This window comes from Dipodomys merriami, unplaced genomic scaffold (assembly GCF_024711535.1).
Source record: "Dipodomys merriami isolate MVZ:Mamm:240054 unplaced genomic scaffold, mDipMer1.0.p SCAF_3, whole genome shotgun sequence".
In the NCBI taxonomy this organism is placed as follows: Eukaryota; Metazoa; Chordata; class Mammalia; order Rodentia; family Heteromyidae; genus Dipodomys; species Dipodomys merriami.
Window position 1 is genome coordinate 66,483,668 of NW_027204492.1, and position 17,113 is coordinate 66,500,780.

General features: G+C 38.2%; 1 protein-coding gene across 1 annotated transcript in view; it reads right to left on the reverse strand.

The window, feature by feature from the left end:
* Positions 1-594: 594 nt before the first annotated feature.
* Mtmr8 (myotubularin related protein 8) overlaps positions 595-17,113 on the reverse strand; it is an 84,129-nt gene continuing 67,610 nt past the window's right edge. Inside the window, exons 13-14 of the mRNA XM_070039091.1 lie at positions 3,083-3,209; positions 595-1,869 (exon numbers count right to left, since the gene is read on the reverse strand). Of these exons, the coding sequence (XP_069895192.1) occupies positions 1,420-1,869; positions 3,083-3,209 (577 nt within the window). The 3' untranslated portion in view covers positions 595-1,419. The remainder of the gene's footprint in view (positions 1,870-3,082; positions 3,210-17,113) is intronic.

Sequence of the window (17,113 nt, forward strand, 5' to 3'; positions counted from 1 at the left end):
ATATGAAATAGATCAACCAAAATTAATTAGAATTCTCTAGCCAAAGAAGGTTGTTTTATTGGGGTCCATATTTATTAACCTTTGAGTAAGAAATCAACAAACTGTCTCAACTATTCTCTTCTATATTTAAATTATACTTCTAAAAGGATGTCTTCCTTTCAGCGAATAGCAACTAACAAAGTGGTTGGTCCTTAAGATAATTCTGTGTTCACAACTGGATACGACAATCAACAGGGATGTATCTTTAAGTCATCTAATTTTTTTTAGCTTGAATCAGCTAGTGGCATTTATAGTTTTGGAAATGCTGACAATATGTAAATCATGGCCCAAACCACTGTATGCCCAGCATGTGGAAGTGTTGAAACAATGAATGAATATCCAATAGGAAGATGAGAAAGGTTAGCAAGTATATCTATAACAAGGTGAAAATTTCATTTTTTAAAAAAGAACACATTCCTTTATATGTGAGTGGCTGGACTAGAAGAATAAACTTTTTAAAGAAGTTAGACATGTAGACAAAGTGAAATACCTACTAGATTTCAAAAGCAGTGCCAATTATATTCAAAAGTCCATAAATTTCAGGTGATATCTAGATAAGCAAAACCAATGGCCTTTTTTTTTAAAAAAAAAAAAATCCTAAGAAAGGGCTTGACTTACAAAACAACCAAATAACCACACAGACAATATCTCAGGCAAGTACGGAGCATTGAGGTTTTAAGTTGCTTCCTGGACTGATGCTGATAATGCTATTAATAACTATTTAAATCTCACTAATTTAGAACTAAAAACTTTATAGTAGGTTCAGGTTTACCTGTGGGCTAGCTACAAAAGAATGGATTGACTAAAAATAGTATTATAACAAAACTGAACTGGGGTGTAGGTTGAAAAGAGAGATTAATGTAACAAGAAAATTACTTCTATGTTCCAACTCTCCAAGCACCTATACTGCCAATTTTAGCTAGCACCCCATGACTCAGTGTATCTGAACGTGTTTTCTTTTATAATATTGTGAAATTCGCAATATCATATCTCCTTCCTTTCAATAAAGTTGTAATTTTCCAGTAACAAGATTTCCACTTTGTTTTCAGGCAGTAAAGTAGTTGAGGTTGCTCATTTAAGGAAAACAGATAGTAGAACCAATCTCACAAACATCTCAGCTGAAAGGCAATGTTTCTGAAGTTTAATCTCATTTTAGAAAAACACATTCTTTCTCTTGCCTATACTCTGGAATTCTTAACAGGTAAATACTGGCCACTTAAAACAGTAAACATTCTAAATCCCCTTCCAGACTCTGAAGGGGGGAAATGTGTCCTGGTCGGACCCATTTAAATCAAGTGAAAGCAGCATAACCCTGTTTGGTACAAGGACATGTATGGCTGCTACAGGTGCTCCTAGCACAAAATCAAGCAAGTGAATAGCTCATTTTTTATCAGAATAGCCTGTCTCCTTTCTGGTGACCCTAGAGATGACTAGGCCTTCTGGGAGACCTATATCTTCATAGAAGCCCCAGCCCTCAGAAATATCCAGGATTTCATGGATGTCAGTACCCTTAGAAATGTCTGTGTCTCCAGAAACATTCATGGCTCCAGAGATGTTCATATCTCCAGAGATATCCATGGCCCCAAGTTTGTCCTTACAAGAGTCAGGGTGGGGCTCTCCACACTGGTCTTTTGCTTGATCCATCTGAGCATGAAGGCCTCCTTCCCTGGACAGGGTGCGATTCTCCATCAAGGTATTTACGTCTCCCTCAATACCCATAAAGCCAAAAGAACTAGTCAAAGGACTTCCCAAATGCTGGGATAATGCATCTCCTGAATGAGGGAAGGGATAGACATCTTCTTCTAGTGGCTCACCATGGGTTTTCAGTTTCTGTTTCAGGAGCAAGGAATCGTTGAAAAACAATTAGACAAAGAAAAAAGCTTGGCAAAAATACATTGATCTGCAATCTTATTGCCATCATTTATATGGTAGCAAATTATCTTTGACCCCATACTGCTAAACATCTTTTCTTTATTACCTGCCATAGTGCTTTAAAATCTATACCATTACTGATCCTCAAAAGAACTCAAAGGTCTTATATATGTAAAAGTCTTTTATTACTGGGATAAAACAGGAAAAAGGAAAGGATCATTAATATTGAATCCCTATTTATGCCAGGTGCTTTATGTAATTTCCTTCTATCATTATAAGAAATCAGAGATTAGCTTTATTTTATAAGTGAGGAAAATGAGGCTCACAGAAGTTGTATGTGTCAAATTCACATCTGGGAAGTGGAGGGCTGGGGTCTAAGTGTACAACCTTTTTTGTGGCAATACTGGGGTTTGAACTTAGGGCCTCACACTTGTTGGCAGGCCCTCTACCACTTGAGAAAGGCTGCCTAGCAATCCTGAGGCCCTGAATTCAAACTCCAGGACTTCCAAAAGGGGTGGTGGTGGCTATAGTTATTTACTAATAGTCAACAGAAAATGATATGCCTTATCTGGCTCACACTTAGTTCCTAAATAGCATATCCTTTCCAATAATTCTTTTCTAAGAAGAATTAACTCCTCTGTCCTTTAAATAAACTGCTAGGGATGCCTACATTTCCTAAGCAGCTCAGTATTTTCCATGTTTTAGAAAGAAATCCTTGTTAATTACTTGACCTGTGACTAAACTTTTGTTTTGTTGTGGCTGTAAAGCACAATCAATAAACAGCAATGACTATCTGATGAGTAAAGTTTATATGGGAAAAAGGAAAGAATTTTCTTTGGTAAGGTTTTCCTAATTGAAAAATATAACCATTTCATTATTCTGGTAAGTTCACTCAAAATGTTATTCTCTTGATTGATAACAAATACCAGTGTAATTTCCTCGTCATTCCCTCTTGTTCCTCCTAATAATTCTATTCAATCCTTATATTTAACTATCTGGGTAAGATATTTCCCACACTATGGGAAGAAAAGGAGTTACTCCCTGAGTTTTGCAGAATGGACACCAAGAAGCCAAATTAGGTAGTATCTCACAAGCACCAATTCAACTTCAAATGGGCTGGGTCTATCTAGAAGGGACAAGAGAATCTCTTTGGGGGGACCTTTCTCCTCACCTTTTCTAATTCATGCACCCGTGCCTCCAGCATTGTTTGTTGTTTCTTCATTTCCAAAAGTCTGTTTATTATACTCTGTTTGGGGTGCAGCCCTTTGTCAAAGCGGTTATACATCCCACACCAGAACCTTCAATAGACAAAAAGAAACACAAAGTGGGTTAGTGGGTTAGTTTAACTAGAGGAACTACACTATTTTCTTTTTGCCAAAAAGGTATTAACCTGGTGGGTGGGAAGATATCAAAAGCAATATGATTTTGATGACATTAAAAGATGGTAAATATAGATGGGCCCAGATGATTCATGCCTGTAATACTAGCTACTCAGGAGGCCAAGATCTGATGGTCACAATTCAAAGCCAGTCCAGGCAGGAAAATCCATGAGAGTCTTATCTCTAATAAACTATTTAAAATGCCAGAAGTGAAGCTGTGATTCAGAATGTCAGCTTTGAACAAAAGAAGCTCAAGAGCAGCACCCAGGCCTTGAGTTCAAACCCCAGGATCAGCACACACACAAAACAATTTGAAGAATAATATTCTCAGTAGAAAGATCTCTATAGAAGGAGATATTTTGGCCTTCAGAAAACTTGAGGATGGCCTGGGAAGGTGGCTCAGTGGTAGAGCGCTTGCCTTGCATGCTTGAGGCCCTGGGTTCGATTCCTCAGCACCACATAAGCAAAAAGAAAAAAGCCGGAAGTGGCACTGTGGCTCAAGTGGTAGAGCGCTAGCCTTGAGTTGAAGAGCTGAGGGACAGTGCCCAGGCACCGAGTTCAGGCTCCACTACTGGATCCAAAAACAAACAAACAAAACACAACAACTTGAGGCTCTGCATAGTGTGTGAGTGAATTCTGGAGCCTTCAAAGTATATAGTCACTATGTATTTTGAATATTGTTTCTTAGCCAGATGAATAGTTGGTAAATATTTTCTTCAATTATGCAATATGTCTCTTTACTTCCTTGAGAATTCCCTTTACTGTGCAAAAATTTTGATGTTTGGTATAATCCTATTTGCCTATGTTTGCAAATAATATATTGAACTCCATTACAATATGTAATTAATATGTTATTTTAAAATAACAATTCTTGGAAATTAAAAAAGAAAACGAGGTTATTTTTGAAAAAATCTGCCTTTTTTGAATATTTTTTCTTATCTTTAAGTAGTTGTACAAAGGAGTTGCTATTCAAGAAAGCAGTTTATGAGTACGGTACAGCTTGAACAGTGTCACCTTTTCAACATTCTCACCTACCCATCCCAAACTATCCAAAGGGTTGGTTATTTCTTCTTCTTCTTTTTTTTTTGCCAGTCCTGAGGCTTGAACTTTGGGCCTGGGCATTGTTTCTGAGCTTCTTTTGCTCAAAGCTAGCACTCTACCACTTGAGCCACAACACCACTTTCAACTTTTTCTGTGTATGTGGTACTGAGGAATCAAACCCAGGGCTTCATGCATGTGAGGTAAGCACTCTACTACTAAGCCACATTCCCAGCCCATGGTTATTTCTTTTCTGTTTTTTTTCTTTAGGTCTGATCCTGGGACTCAAACTCAGTATCTACTGCTTTCACTTATTGAGTCACACTTCCAGCACCCAAATACTTTTTTTTCCCTTTTGGTACTAAAGTTTTATCTTAAGACTTTAGGCTTGATAGGCAGACACATTTACTTTGTAAGCCATGCAACCAGCCCTAAATTAAACTTTTAATTTGAGATAATTACAGGTTCACATGTAGTTTTAAGAGATAAGGGGGAAAAGTAACAACAAGATGTCAGAATAGGAAACCTTAGATTCACCTTCACCTCCAAAGTCACAGTTATTTAGCAGCAACACCAAGGATCAATTCCCTCTGTGAGAAGTCCAGATACTAACTGAAGTACTCTTGTACCTGTTGTCAGTGTGATACTGGCCACACTGAAACTACTAAGAAAAGCAGAAGTAGCTGAGCAGTGGTGGCTCACCCCTGTAATCCTAGCTACTTAGGAGGCTGATGAGATCTGAGGATTGCGGTTCAAAGACAGCACTGGCAGGAAAGTATATAAGACTTTCAACTAACCAGCAAAAAGTCAGAAGAGGAGCTGTGGCTCAAGTGGTAGAACAGTAGCTTGGAGCAAAAAAGCTCAGGAACAGTACCCAGGTCCTGAGTTAAAGCCACAGGACTAGCACAAAAGAAAAAGAAAAGCAAATCAGAAACACTCATCATAATCCCCACACAGAGCACAGTGCCACAGTATTAGGGAACCTCAAATCTCAGCGTCTGAGGACAGAAAGATCTGAACCATGTAACTAATACTCCAAATTCTCCAGGTGTTCCCTGACAGACTGGCTGCTTTCTCATAGAGCCGACAGGGTCTGGAATTGTTGGAGATCATAGAGAATAAAGTGGCAGACTGAACCATAGTTCTTGCACCCAGCATAAAGAAGAGGAAGCAGCTGAAAATTCTGGCTCCCACCTTTTCTCTGGGGAGGCAAAGAGTTGAACCAGGCATGAAACATTCCGGTTTATCTAGGAGCTTCCAAAAGAATGACATTGGTCTCCAAGCACTGATGAAACTGGGCAAACACTAGATACCAAGGAACTACTTGGAACACAGCAGTTTAGACTAACACAAATTCTTAGGAGTTCCATAGAAGTTCTGGCCAAGTTGATTGGTAATATTGGAGGGGAGACATTTTTTCTAATTTGAAGATATACATATAGAGTCAAGGAAAATTTGGGAAAATATAAACCATCCAAACAAAGGAAAAAGCTAAAAATTAACCATAATAAAATAGTATGTTAATTACCTGATAGAAAACTGAAAATAACCATTATAAAAAGGCCCCCAAAGCTGAAGAGAATAATAAAGGGAACATTCCAACAAAGACAAAAAATTTAAAAGGATAAAAAAATCTGAAGGTGTGGCTCAAATGATAGAGTGCCAATCTAGCAAGTATAAAACCCTGAGTTCAAACTTCAGTATTACCCCTTAAAATATCATGCTTTAGTCATTCCTTTGATTCTAGCCTCTTATGAAGATCCCCAATGCACATGTAAAATTAATAAAAGTTTGGTGGGTACCAGTGGCCCATGACTATAATCCTAGTTACTTAGGAGGCTGAGATCTGGAGACCCAAGATTCAAAGCCAGCGTGGGGCAGAAAAGTCCACGAAAGTATGTTTTCAAAAGAACCAACAAAACCAAGGCTGAAGGTATGGCTCAAGTAGTAGAGCACCAGTTCAGCAAGCAAACCAAGCAAGTGTCAAACCCTGAGTTCAACCCCCGGTACAACCAAAAAAAATTCAGAATTCTTAAAGTGAAAAAAAATTAATAACTGAACTAAAAATTCAATATAGATGTTGAACAAGAGACTTTAAGAAGCAAAACAATCAGCAGACTCAAAAGCCAGGTGCCGGTGACTCATGCCTGTAATCCTATCTACTCAGGAGGCTGAGATCTGAGGACTGTGGTTCAAAGCCAGCCTGGGAAGGAAAGTCTGAGTCTCTTATAAATAAACCACCAGAAAACCGGAAGTGGCACTGTGGCTCAAGTGGTACAGCACTTGCCTTGAGCTGAAGAGCTGAGGGACAGTGCCCAGGCCCAGAGTTCAAGTCCCATGACTGACAAAAAGGTAGATTATTTGTAATTATCCAGTTAGAGGAGCCAAAAGAAAATGAGGGCTGGGAGCATGGCTCAAATGGTAGAGCACCTGGCTAGAAAATACAGGTCTCTGATTTCAAATGACAATTCCACCAAAGAAAAACACTGAAGTAAAAGAATGATAAATAACAACATAGTATAAGAAAGTATAAAATTTGTGCAAGCACAATGGCTTACACCTTCACTCCAAGCTACTTAGGAGACTGGAAGAATAGCAAATTAATCAGGACTCTACTCTCTTCAGAGATAACTCTTTCCAGAGAAAACTTACCTACTCACTCAGCTGGTAGTGCAGAGCCCTGATAATCTAATCACTTTTACATACTGATATGATGGGAATTAATTTCAACATAAGTTTTAGAGGGGTTATTAAAAAACATAAAGGACACTTATGGAGAACAAAACAGCAACTTACAGAATGGGGAGAAATCTTTACAAATTAGATATGTAACAAAGAATTATCATCTATAACATGTCATAGGATGACACAGCACAATGGCCTTTGCAAGATGCCAACACCATGTTCTTGGACTTCCTGATCTCCAGAACTGAGCCAAATAAATTTATCTTAATTATAAATTACTTTGCATGAGCTAGGCATAGTGCCTTATGCCTGTAATCTGAGCTACTCAGGGAAGAGAACAGGAGAATTGTATTTTGAGGCTAGCCCTAGCAAAAAGTTCATGAGACTTCATTTTAGTCAATAAAGAGCTGGGCATGGTTGTGTGTGCTTGTTATCTCAGCTATGCAGGAATTGTAAATAGGATGACTGTAATCCATCCGGGCCAGCTCAGGAATACCATAAGATTCTGTCTCACAAACAGCTAAAAACAATATCATAATACATTGCATCTATAGATGATGACACAAGGAAACATGAAATCTAATAATAGGGGAGATGAGGAAAGAAGGTAATGTATGAAATAGTACAGTGAAACCCCTTTGTAAAATTAATATGCACTAGCAAAATGAATGATAGGAATGTAAAACAGGTTATGTTGGGCATGGATACCAGCAGGAAAGAGGAGCACGAATAATGGAGAAGGTAAGTGAGGGCAAATATGGTTAAAATACTTTATATACATGTATAAAAACAGAACAATGAAACAAACAATAATCAAAAGCAAAAAGCGTTGGGGGCATGTCTCAATTGGGAGAGTACCTGACTAGCAAAGTCCTGAGGTAGAAATCCTAGTACCACCAAATGATAATAATAATAATAATAACTAGTCTGAGATAATCTAACAGTACAAAATGGACTAGGACAGGACCTGACCCTAGAAGCCAGTGAAAAAAGGGGATTGTATGATGACTATCTGGCAGGAATCAAATTCTACTAATAGGAGAATTAAGGCACTTTATGCTAGAGCACAAGATGGAAAAAGTAGTGTCACTTTTAACAGATCCTGCATGATTGTGAAGGGTAGAAATGGCCCACAAAGGATGCTTTGGAACTCATTCCACATACACCTTGTTGATGTAGACATTTATAGATTGGAGGACTGCCCATCCTATATTAGGCCTCATAAAGGTCTGGGCAAACTGTCAATGGAAAATGTTAGCAGAAGCCAAAGATGTCCTCCATCAGCTAGAGATGTCCAAGTGGGCTTATCGGACAACAGATGGTGTACAGCTTGATGACTTGGCAAAGCCAGATGAGAATGAATTGAGTCCTGAGTCTGCCCAGTTGTTTCTCAGGAGGGATCCTGACAAATATAAGTAAATTCTCTTTTCAGGTTATAATGGCTAATGCTAAAACAATTTAAGAGATCATAGTTGCCCTGGATCTAAAAGAAATTCATGAAGGGCAAGCTCTAATGTTGCTTGTTAATTTCACAAATACTACTCCATCTGGCCTAAATCAAAATTACTACCAGTAGGGATGCTGCACCTCTGAATGCCAAGCAACCAGCCAACAGCCAGGCCCTTGTTTCTGTGTGAAACTTTAAACAAGAGACCTTATTTTGGATCCTGATGGACAAAGAATATCCATACCAGATGATATCTTCTGGTAAATTATTGGAGAAATAGTAGTTATGAGGGTTAGAGTACAATCTGTAACAGGCATTAAAAGATAGCTTAGTCTTCAAAGCCTGTCCCTGATCATCTCCAGTGGCAGGGATGTGTTGTAAAATAGGAATCTGACAACTGCAGAAGCTGGCCACTTCTAGCAGACAACCACCCTTTTATCACATTAACTGTAGTTTGGCTCCCAAAGTTAAGTACTTCTGGCCTGCTCTGTTGGAAATGGGCGCCTAGAACTCCCTAATCCCAGTAATCACTCCTGATCTAAAGGAACCCTCTCATCCCTTCTCCTTCCCCAGAGGTGATCAGCTTGGTATATTTAAATTTAACCTACTTTGCTATTAGAATTATCCATTTACAAAGAGAAGCATTGATCCTGACTGTACTCTTTGAGATTATCTATTCTAATTTTATGGAACAAACCTATGATTTTTATGCTACTGTTGGTTATCATTTGGCAGGAAGCAGTTAACCTTCCCCTACTGGTGCAGGTAGCAAATATGGCACCATACCAACTAAGACAAGGCATTGAAGACTCACAGCCTAGTTTAACTGACATTGTTGTACTTAGTCCTGTCATCTCATTTTTTTTCTGGTCATGGGGCTTGAACTCAGGGCCTGGGCAATGTCATCTCATTTTAACTGAGAAGTTTCTGACCCCTTTAAAATTTATTTCTTGAAGTCATTTGAACTAATTGACAAGAAATATCCAAGGGATGTTAAAAAATATTCACGAATCATATGTTCGGTCAGAGATTAAAACTCAGAATATAAAAAGAACACTTAAAACTCAACCCCAGAAAACCAACATCATGATTAAAACATAAGCTATATCAAGCACCTGATGCTCACAACTGTAATCCGAACTACTCAGGAGGTTGAGATCTGAGAATCATGGTTTGAAGCTAGCCTAGAGAATTAATGACCAAAAACCTAGTAGTGGAACTATAGCTCAAGTGGTAGAGTGTTTGCCTTCAGGGAAAAAGCTAAGAGACACTGTCCAAGCCCTTATAACAACGCATGCATGCACGCACACGTGCACACACACAGATGTACACAATGAGAGTTGAATAGAGAGGTCTTCAAAGAAGATACACAATAGTCAATAAGCAGATGAAATTAGGTTCAATATCACAAGTCATGGAAATACAGATCATGACAAGATACTACTTCACACTCATTAGAATAGACACTAGTGTTGTAAGGTGTATCATCCCAAAAGCCACATTTTAAAATATAGAATATTGGAGTCTTTATTACACAAGTAACAAGCTGCAGGCTGCCAGTTGTTACAAAGGCCTGCAGCATGCAAATACACAGCTAGGAAACATTCTAAAGAGGGAAGAAATAACAAAACAATACCAACAATCCAATTCAGCTCCAATGAAAGCCACTGAGTTATATACTTAAAAGTGGCAAAGCTTATGTGCTGTATATTTTACAAATATACAGGCAGAGGATGGACTTCTATGCATGAGCCAAAGATAGACTGTTTACTCCATTGAAGGCTGGGACTCCATTAGTTCAAAAGCCTCTTGGTATTTATCAGTCTCAAAATTATACACATACAATTGTTTTAAACATAGATGACATTAGCCTATTTTCAGCCATTTGAACCCACCAGCTTCACGTATCCTGCAAATGACACCAAATATCTGCTAACCATAGATAAGATGCATACAATCATGACTCAAAATTGCTGCTAGCTTTCAGATTTCATTGACTCAGAGACTAACCACTGTGCTACTCAGGTGCTCCTCCCCTTCTGAGCAGTATTCCACTCTACAAAGGCAAAGTCTGAATGGTCTCATACTGTGAGATTTCCCTGGATGGCTCAAGGGAATCAATCTGATTAAAGTAATGTATATGTATTTCATGTATGAAATGTAAGAGTAAAATCCCTTTGAACAATTCATATGCAGTTAAAAAATAAAAAATGAATGACTTGAATGTAAATCAGATACTGTCAGGGCACGGGCACTAGTGGGAGGAGGGAGGGAAAACAGAGAGGGTGAAGGAGGGTAAATATGGTCAAAATATTTTAGGTACATGGGTGAAAATGGAACAATAAAGCTTGCTGAGATTGGTTTGGGAAGGGGCTAAGGGAAACCAGGAAAAGTCACCAAGGGGGTTGGAACAAGGTATATTGGTTTGCATATGTGGACCTGCCAGAATGAAATCTCCTTGTACAATTAATTGATGCCAATTTAAAAATGTTTTGAAAACTGTTGAAAGTACTATTAAAAGTACTATTTGTGGAAAAGAGAGAGTAGGAGGTTTTGTTCAACACTCATTGAGATAAGTGCTTTTCTTTGTTCTGGGCATCAGGTACTCTAGTTGTTCTTGCTAATATTACAGTCATCTGACATTATCAATTGGGCTCAGAGAAATCAAGTCTGTTCAGTTTACTTAATTTGGGTTATTTTTTTTCTGCTGGCACCAGAGCTTGAACTTAGAGCCTGGACACTCTCCCTTAGCTTTTTCACTGAAGGCTGGTACTCTACCACTTGAGTCATAGATCCAGGACCAGATCTTGGCTGGTTAACTGGAAATAAGAATCTCACAGACTTTCTTGTCCAGGCTTGTTTTAAACTGTCATCCTCAAATCTCAGTCTCCAGAGTAGTCAGGATTACAGGCATGAGCCACTGGTACTTAGCTTTAAATTTGGTTTATTATAGCACAGATCTATGTTCTCCATGAGCACCCATTTAATGAAGGGCAGCCTTTAAAATTGCTGCATTTCTTTGTAAGAATTTCTGTGACCCAAAAGTCATTTTTACAAAATTATTTATTCCCCAAATATTCTTTAAGATATGCTTATTCAGTTCTCAGAATATAGTAACAATGTGAGCAAATGAGCAAGGTCAGACAGAGCACAGCACGGGAGAATAAAGCTTAAAGAAAGCAGGGCCTGTGTAATTTCAACCAAGCCTACAAGAACAACATTTATCTTGGAATTCTTTGCCCCTGTTTCCCACGACTCACTTTCTCTTATCAATCCTGCCTCCTCACAGTCCTTTATCAGGCGCAAAAGTTTTGCAAAGGCATTACAATTCCTACCAGCAATGTATGAAAAATTCAGTTTTACAGTATCCTTGCCAGCACTTGGTATTTTCACTTGTTATCTAAAATTTTAGCCATTTTCATAGGCATATTTGATTGATCTTTTAATTCCCTAATGTCTAATAAGCTGAACATAATTTCATATATTTATCTTTTCATCTGTGTATCTTCTTCACTGCATCATTTGGTCAAGACTTTTGCCCTGTTTTGAACTGGATTTGCTATTACTAATGAGCATTAGGAGTTCTTTATATATTCTAGCTAATTGTTTGCTGTTGGATAATGATTTACAATATTTTCTCCTAATTTAAACACAGACACAGAGTAAAAGTTAATTTGGTTGAGGTGTAATTTGTCAATCTTTCCTTCTATGGAATATGCTTTCAGTATCAAGTAGGTAGGTACTGAAACTCATGCCCTATGTCATGATTTTTTTTCTTTTCTTCTACAAGATTGAATATGTTAGGCTTTTCCTTTTTTTGTCAGTCATGGGGCTTGAATTCTGGGCTTGTGTGCTGTACCTGAGCTCTTCAGTCCAAGGCTTCTACTCTACCACTTGAGCCACAGCACCACTTCCAGTTTTCTGGTGGTTAACTGAAGAGTCTCATGGACTTTCCTGCCTGGCTGGCTTTGAAATGCAATCCTCAGATCTCAGCCTTCTGGGTTGCTAGGATTACAGGCATGAGCCACCAGCACCTGGCATGTTTTTTTTTTTATTTGAGATGTAACAATCTTATTAGAATCTACTAGTTTACAAAGGGGTGACTTTGTAAAATTTCCAAATATGCATACACTGTGACCAAATTTAGTCCTATTACTCTCTCGTCCCAACCTCATCCCATTTAAAATTAATTTTAACAGGTTCTGCTATTCTATTTTCACACATGTATATAAAGTAATTCAACCATATATACCGTCTTTTTCTTCCCCCTTCCTGTTGGTCCTGGCCCATGCCCACAAAGTCCCTGTTACACATTCTAGTCATTCTTTTATTGGTGTCTGGACTGGTCCTGATACTGCGCCTGAGCTTTTTTGCTCAAGGCTAGAACTCTATCACTTGATCCACAGCTCCATTTCAGGCTTTGTGGTGGTTAATTGGAGATAAGAGTCTCAAGGACTTTTCTGCCTGGGCTGGATTTGAACCATGATCCTCAGACCTCAGCCTCCTGAGTAGCTATAGCTAGGATTATAGGCAGGAGCCACAGGCACCTGGCCCATTAATTTTCTAAGGACTTGATTTCACATATGAGACAGAATAAGTGATATTTATCTTTCTGAGTCTGGCTTAATTTGCTTGACATAATGATCTCTAATTCCATATATTTTCCAGCAAACACATTTTTAAATTATTCTTTTTTTTTAATTTTATTTTATTTGTGAACATACTGTACAGAGGGGTTACAATTACATGGGCAAGATAATGCATACATTTCTTACCAAGCATTGCAGCCTCCTCCTTAGTTTACCCTTCACCTCCCTTCCCAGCCTCCCCCCTCCCCCCCACCCAATCCTTCCCCCCCCCCGCTCCCCCCCCACAGACATTGTAAAGCTCCTTTTTGACATGACAATTTGTACTTCTCACTGTTGCAACAGGTCCACCTGAATCCTTAAATGACTTGTTTTTCCCCATCTCCTCCATAAGTTATACTGACATCAAATATATTGAAAGCGGGGGTTATACTGTGGGGGAGGGGCATACAAAGCAACAAAGAAATAAACTTATAAATGCATTAGAAAAACATGCATGAAAGAAAAAACACATTAAAATACCTATCTAAGGATTCATTTTCCTAACATCACATTATCTGACTTTTTCTGCTTGACTCATACATATACTAGATATTGCAAATAAAGGAAACCATGGGACCTGTGTTTCTTTGTGCCTGGCTTACATCACTTAATATAATTTTTTCCAAGTTTTTCCATTTCCTAACAAATGGGGCAATGTCATTCTTTGATGGAGGCATAGAATTCCATTGTGTATATATACCACATTTTCTTGATCCATTCATCTACTGAAGGGCATCTGGGTTGGTTCCATATCTTAGCTATGGTAAATAATGCTGCAATAAACATAGTTGTGCTGGTAGCTTTAGTGTGGTCTTGTTTGTAAACATTTGGGTAAATGCCCAAAAGTGGGATTGCTGGGTCATAGGGGAGCTCGATGTGAAGTCTTTTGAGGAACCTCCATACTGCTTTCCAAAGTGGTTGAACAAGTTTACATTCCCACCAACAATGAAGTAAGGTTCCCTTCTGTCCACATCCCCTCCAGCATCTGTTGTTAGAGTTCTTGATTTTTGCCATTCTAACTGGAGTGAGATGGTATCTCAATGTTGCTTTGATTTGCATTTCTTTTATGGCTAGGGATGTTGAGCATTTCTTCATGTGTCTATTGGCCATCCTTCTTTCTTCTTCAGAGAAGTTTCTCTTTAACTCTTTAGCCCACTTATTTATTGGGCAGTTGTGAGGATTTGTTGTTGGGGGATTTAATTTTTTTATTTGCAAGTACATTTTAGATATGAGACCCTTGTCCGTTATATGGCTAGTAAAGATCTTCTCCCAATATGTGGGCTTTCTATTGATCTTGCTAGCTATGTCGTTTGTCATGCAGAAGCTCTGCAACTTTATGCAATCCCATTTGTCCAACCTTTCTTTGATTTGTTGTGTTTCCGGGTCTCTATTCAGAAAATTTCGGCCTGAGCCAAGGAGACCTAGGGTTTCTCCTATTCCATCCTGTAATGTTTTCAGAGTGTCTGCTTTGACTTTGAGGTCTTTGATCCATTTGGAGTTGATTCTGGTGCAGGGTGATATATAAGGATCTAGCTTTAGTTTTCTACATGTAGTTAACCAATTTTGCCAGCACCATTTACTGAAGAGGCTGTCTTTCTTCCATTCTATTGTTTTAGCTCCCTTATCGAAAATTAGATGGCGATAGGTCTGTGGGTTCATTTCTGGGTTTTTAATTCTATTCCATTGGTCCTGAGGTCTGTTCTTATGCCAATACCAAGCTGTTTTGATTACTATGGCTTTATAGTAGAGTTTGAAATTTGGTATTGATATTCCTCCAGCAGTGTTCTTTCTGTTGAGGAGTGTTTTTGCTATTCGGGGTCTTTTGTTGTTCCATATGAATTTTTGGATTGCCTCTTCTATTTCCTTGAAGAATGAGGTTGGAATTTTGATAGATATTGTGTTGAATTTGTAGATAGCCTTGGGAAGTATTGCCATTTTCACGATGTTAATCTTTCCAATCCAGAAGCATGGGAGGTTTTGCCATTTTTTAAGTTCTGTGTTGATTTCCTTTTTCAAGATTTTAAAGTTTTCATCGTAGAGGTCCTTCACTTCTTTGGTTAAGTTAATTCCTAGGTATTTTATTTTTGTGGGGCTATTACAAATGGAGTTGCTTTCCTAATTTCAGCCACACTTTTCTCATTGTTGGCATACAGAAAAGCCATTGATTTGGGGAGGTTAATTTTATAACCTGCTACTTTGCCAAAGTTTTGAATCAGCTTGAGTAATTTGGGAGTGGAGTCTATGGGATTCTTTAAATATAAGATCATGTCATCTGCAAAGAGGGAGAGTTTTATTTCTTCTTTCCCTATTTGGATCCCCTTTATGTCTGCATCTTGTCTTATTGCTGTAGCTAGACATTCTAATACTAGATTGAAGAGAAGTGGAGAGAGTGGACATCCTTGTCTTGTTCCTGAGTTAAGAGTTAATGGCTTTAGTTTTTCACCATTAAGTATAATGCTAGCTGTAGGTTTGTCATATACAGCCTTTATTGTTTTGAGGAATGTTCCATGGATTCCTAATTTTTCCAAAACCTTCATCATAAAGGGGTGTTGGATCTTGTCAAATGCTTTTTCTGCATCTATTGAGATAACCATGTGGTTCTTATTCTTGCTCCTGTTGATGTGATGAATAATATTAATTGATTTGCGTATATTGAACCAGCTTTGCATCCCTGAAATGAATCCTGTTTGATCGTGGTGTATGATTTTTTGGATGAATTGTTGAAGTCGATTGGCCAAAATTTTGTTGAGAAGTTTTTCATCAATATTCATCAAAGAAATGGATCTATAGTTCTCTTTCTTTGATGAGTCCCTGCCTGGTTTTGGGATGAGGGTTATGATGGCTTCATAGAATGTGTTTGGTAGTGAGCTTTCTCTTTCAATTTCATTGAAGAGTTGGAGGAGTATTGGTGTGAGCTCTGCTTTGAAGGCCTTGTAAAATTCCTCTGTAAAACCATCTGGTCCTGGACTTTTCTTAGCTGGGAGGTCTCTTATTGCTGTTTCTATTTCAGTGCTTGATATGGGCCTGTTAAGATGGTTTAACTCATCTTGGTTTAGTTTTGGCATGTCAATATTTGCTAGGAAAAGGTCCATTTCTGTCAAGTTCTCAAACTTATTAGCATAAAGTTTTGAGAAGTATTCCCTTATAATGTTCTGAATCTTGGTTGTTTCCGTGGTGATGTTTCCATTCTCATCTCTGAGTTTATTAATTTGGGTGTGTTCTCTTCTTTTTCTTATAAGATTTGCTAAGGGTCTGTCAATTTTGTTAAGTTTTTCGAAGGACCAACTCTTTGTTTTGTTGATTCTTTCTATAGTTTTTTTGGATTCTAATTTAATTTTAATTATTTCTTTCCATCTACTGGAATGGGGTTTATCTTGCTTCTCTTTTTCAAGGAGGTTTAGATGTGTCATTAAATTGTCAGTTTCAGATCTCTCCAATTTGTTGATGTAGGAGCTCAGAGCTATAAACTTGCCTCTGAGTACTGCCTTTGCTGTGTCCCAGAGGAGCTGGTAATTTGTGTGTTCATTTTTGTTGAATAGCATGAACATTTGAATTTCCTTTCTAATCTCTTCCATGACCCACTCATGATTCAGCATTGTGTTGTTCAGCCTCCATGTGATACTGGACTTTCTTTGGTGGCTTTTGGTGTTGAGTTCTAATTTTATTCCCTTGTGGTCAGAGAGAATGCAAGGTATAACTTCAATGTTTCTGAACTTAGACAAGTTTGCTTTGTGGCCTAAAATGTGGTCTATTTTAGAAAATGTTCCATGTGCTGCTGAGAAAAACGTGTATTCTGATGCTGCTGGGTGAAATGTTCGGTAGATGTCTGTTAATTCTAGTTCATCTATGCAGCTGTTTAGATCTGCGGTCTCTCTGTTGAGTTTTTGCTGAGTTGATCTATCTAGTAGGGTGAGTGGTGTGTTAAAATCCCCAACAATTAATGTCTTTGGATCTATATGGGATTTGAGGGAAAGTAGTGTTTCTTTGATAAATTTGGGTGCTCCATTGTTTGGCGAATAGATATT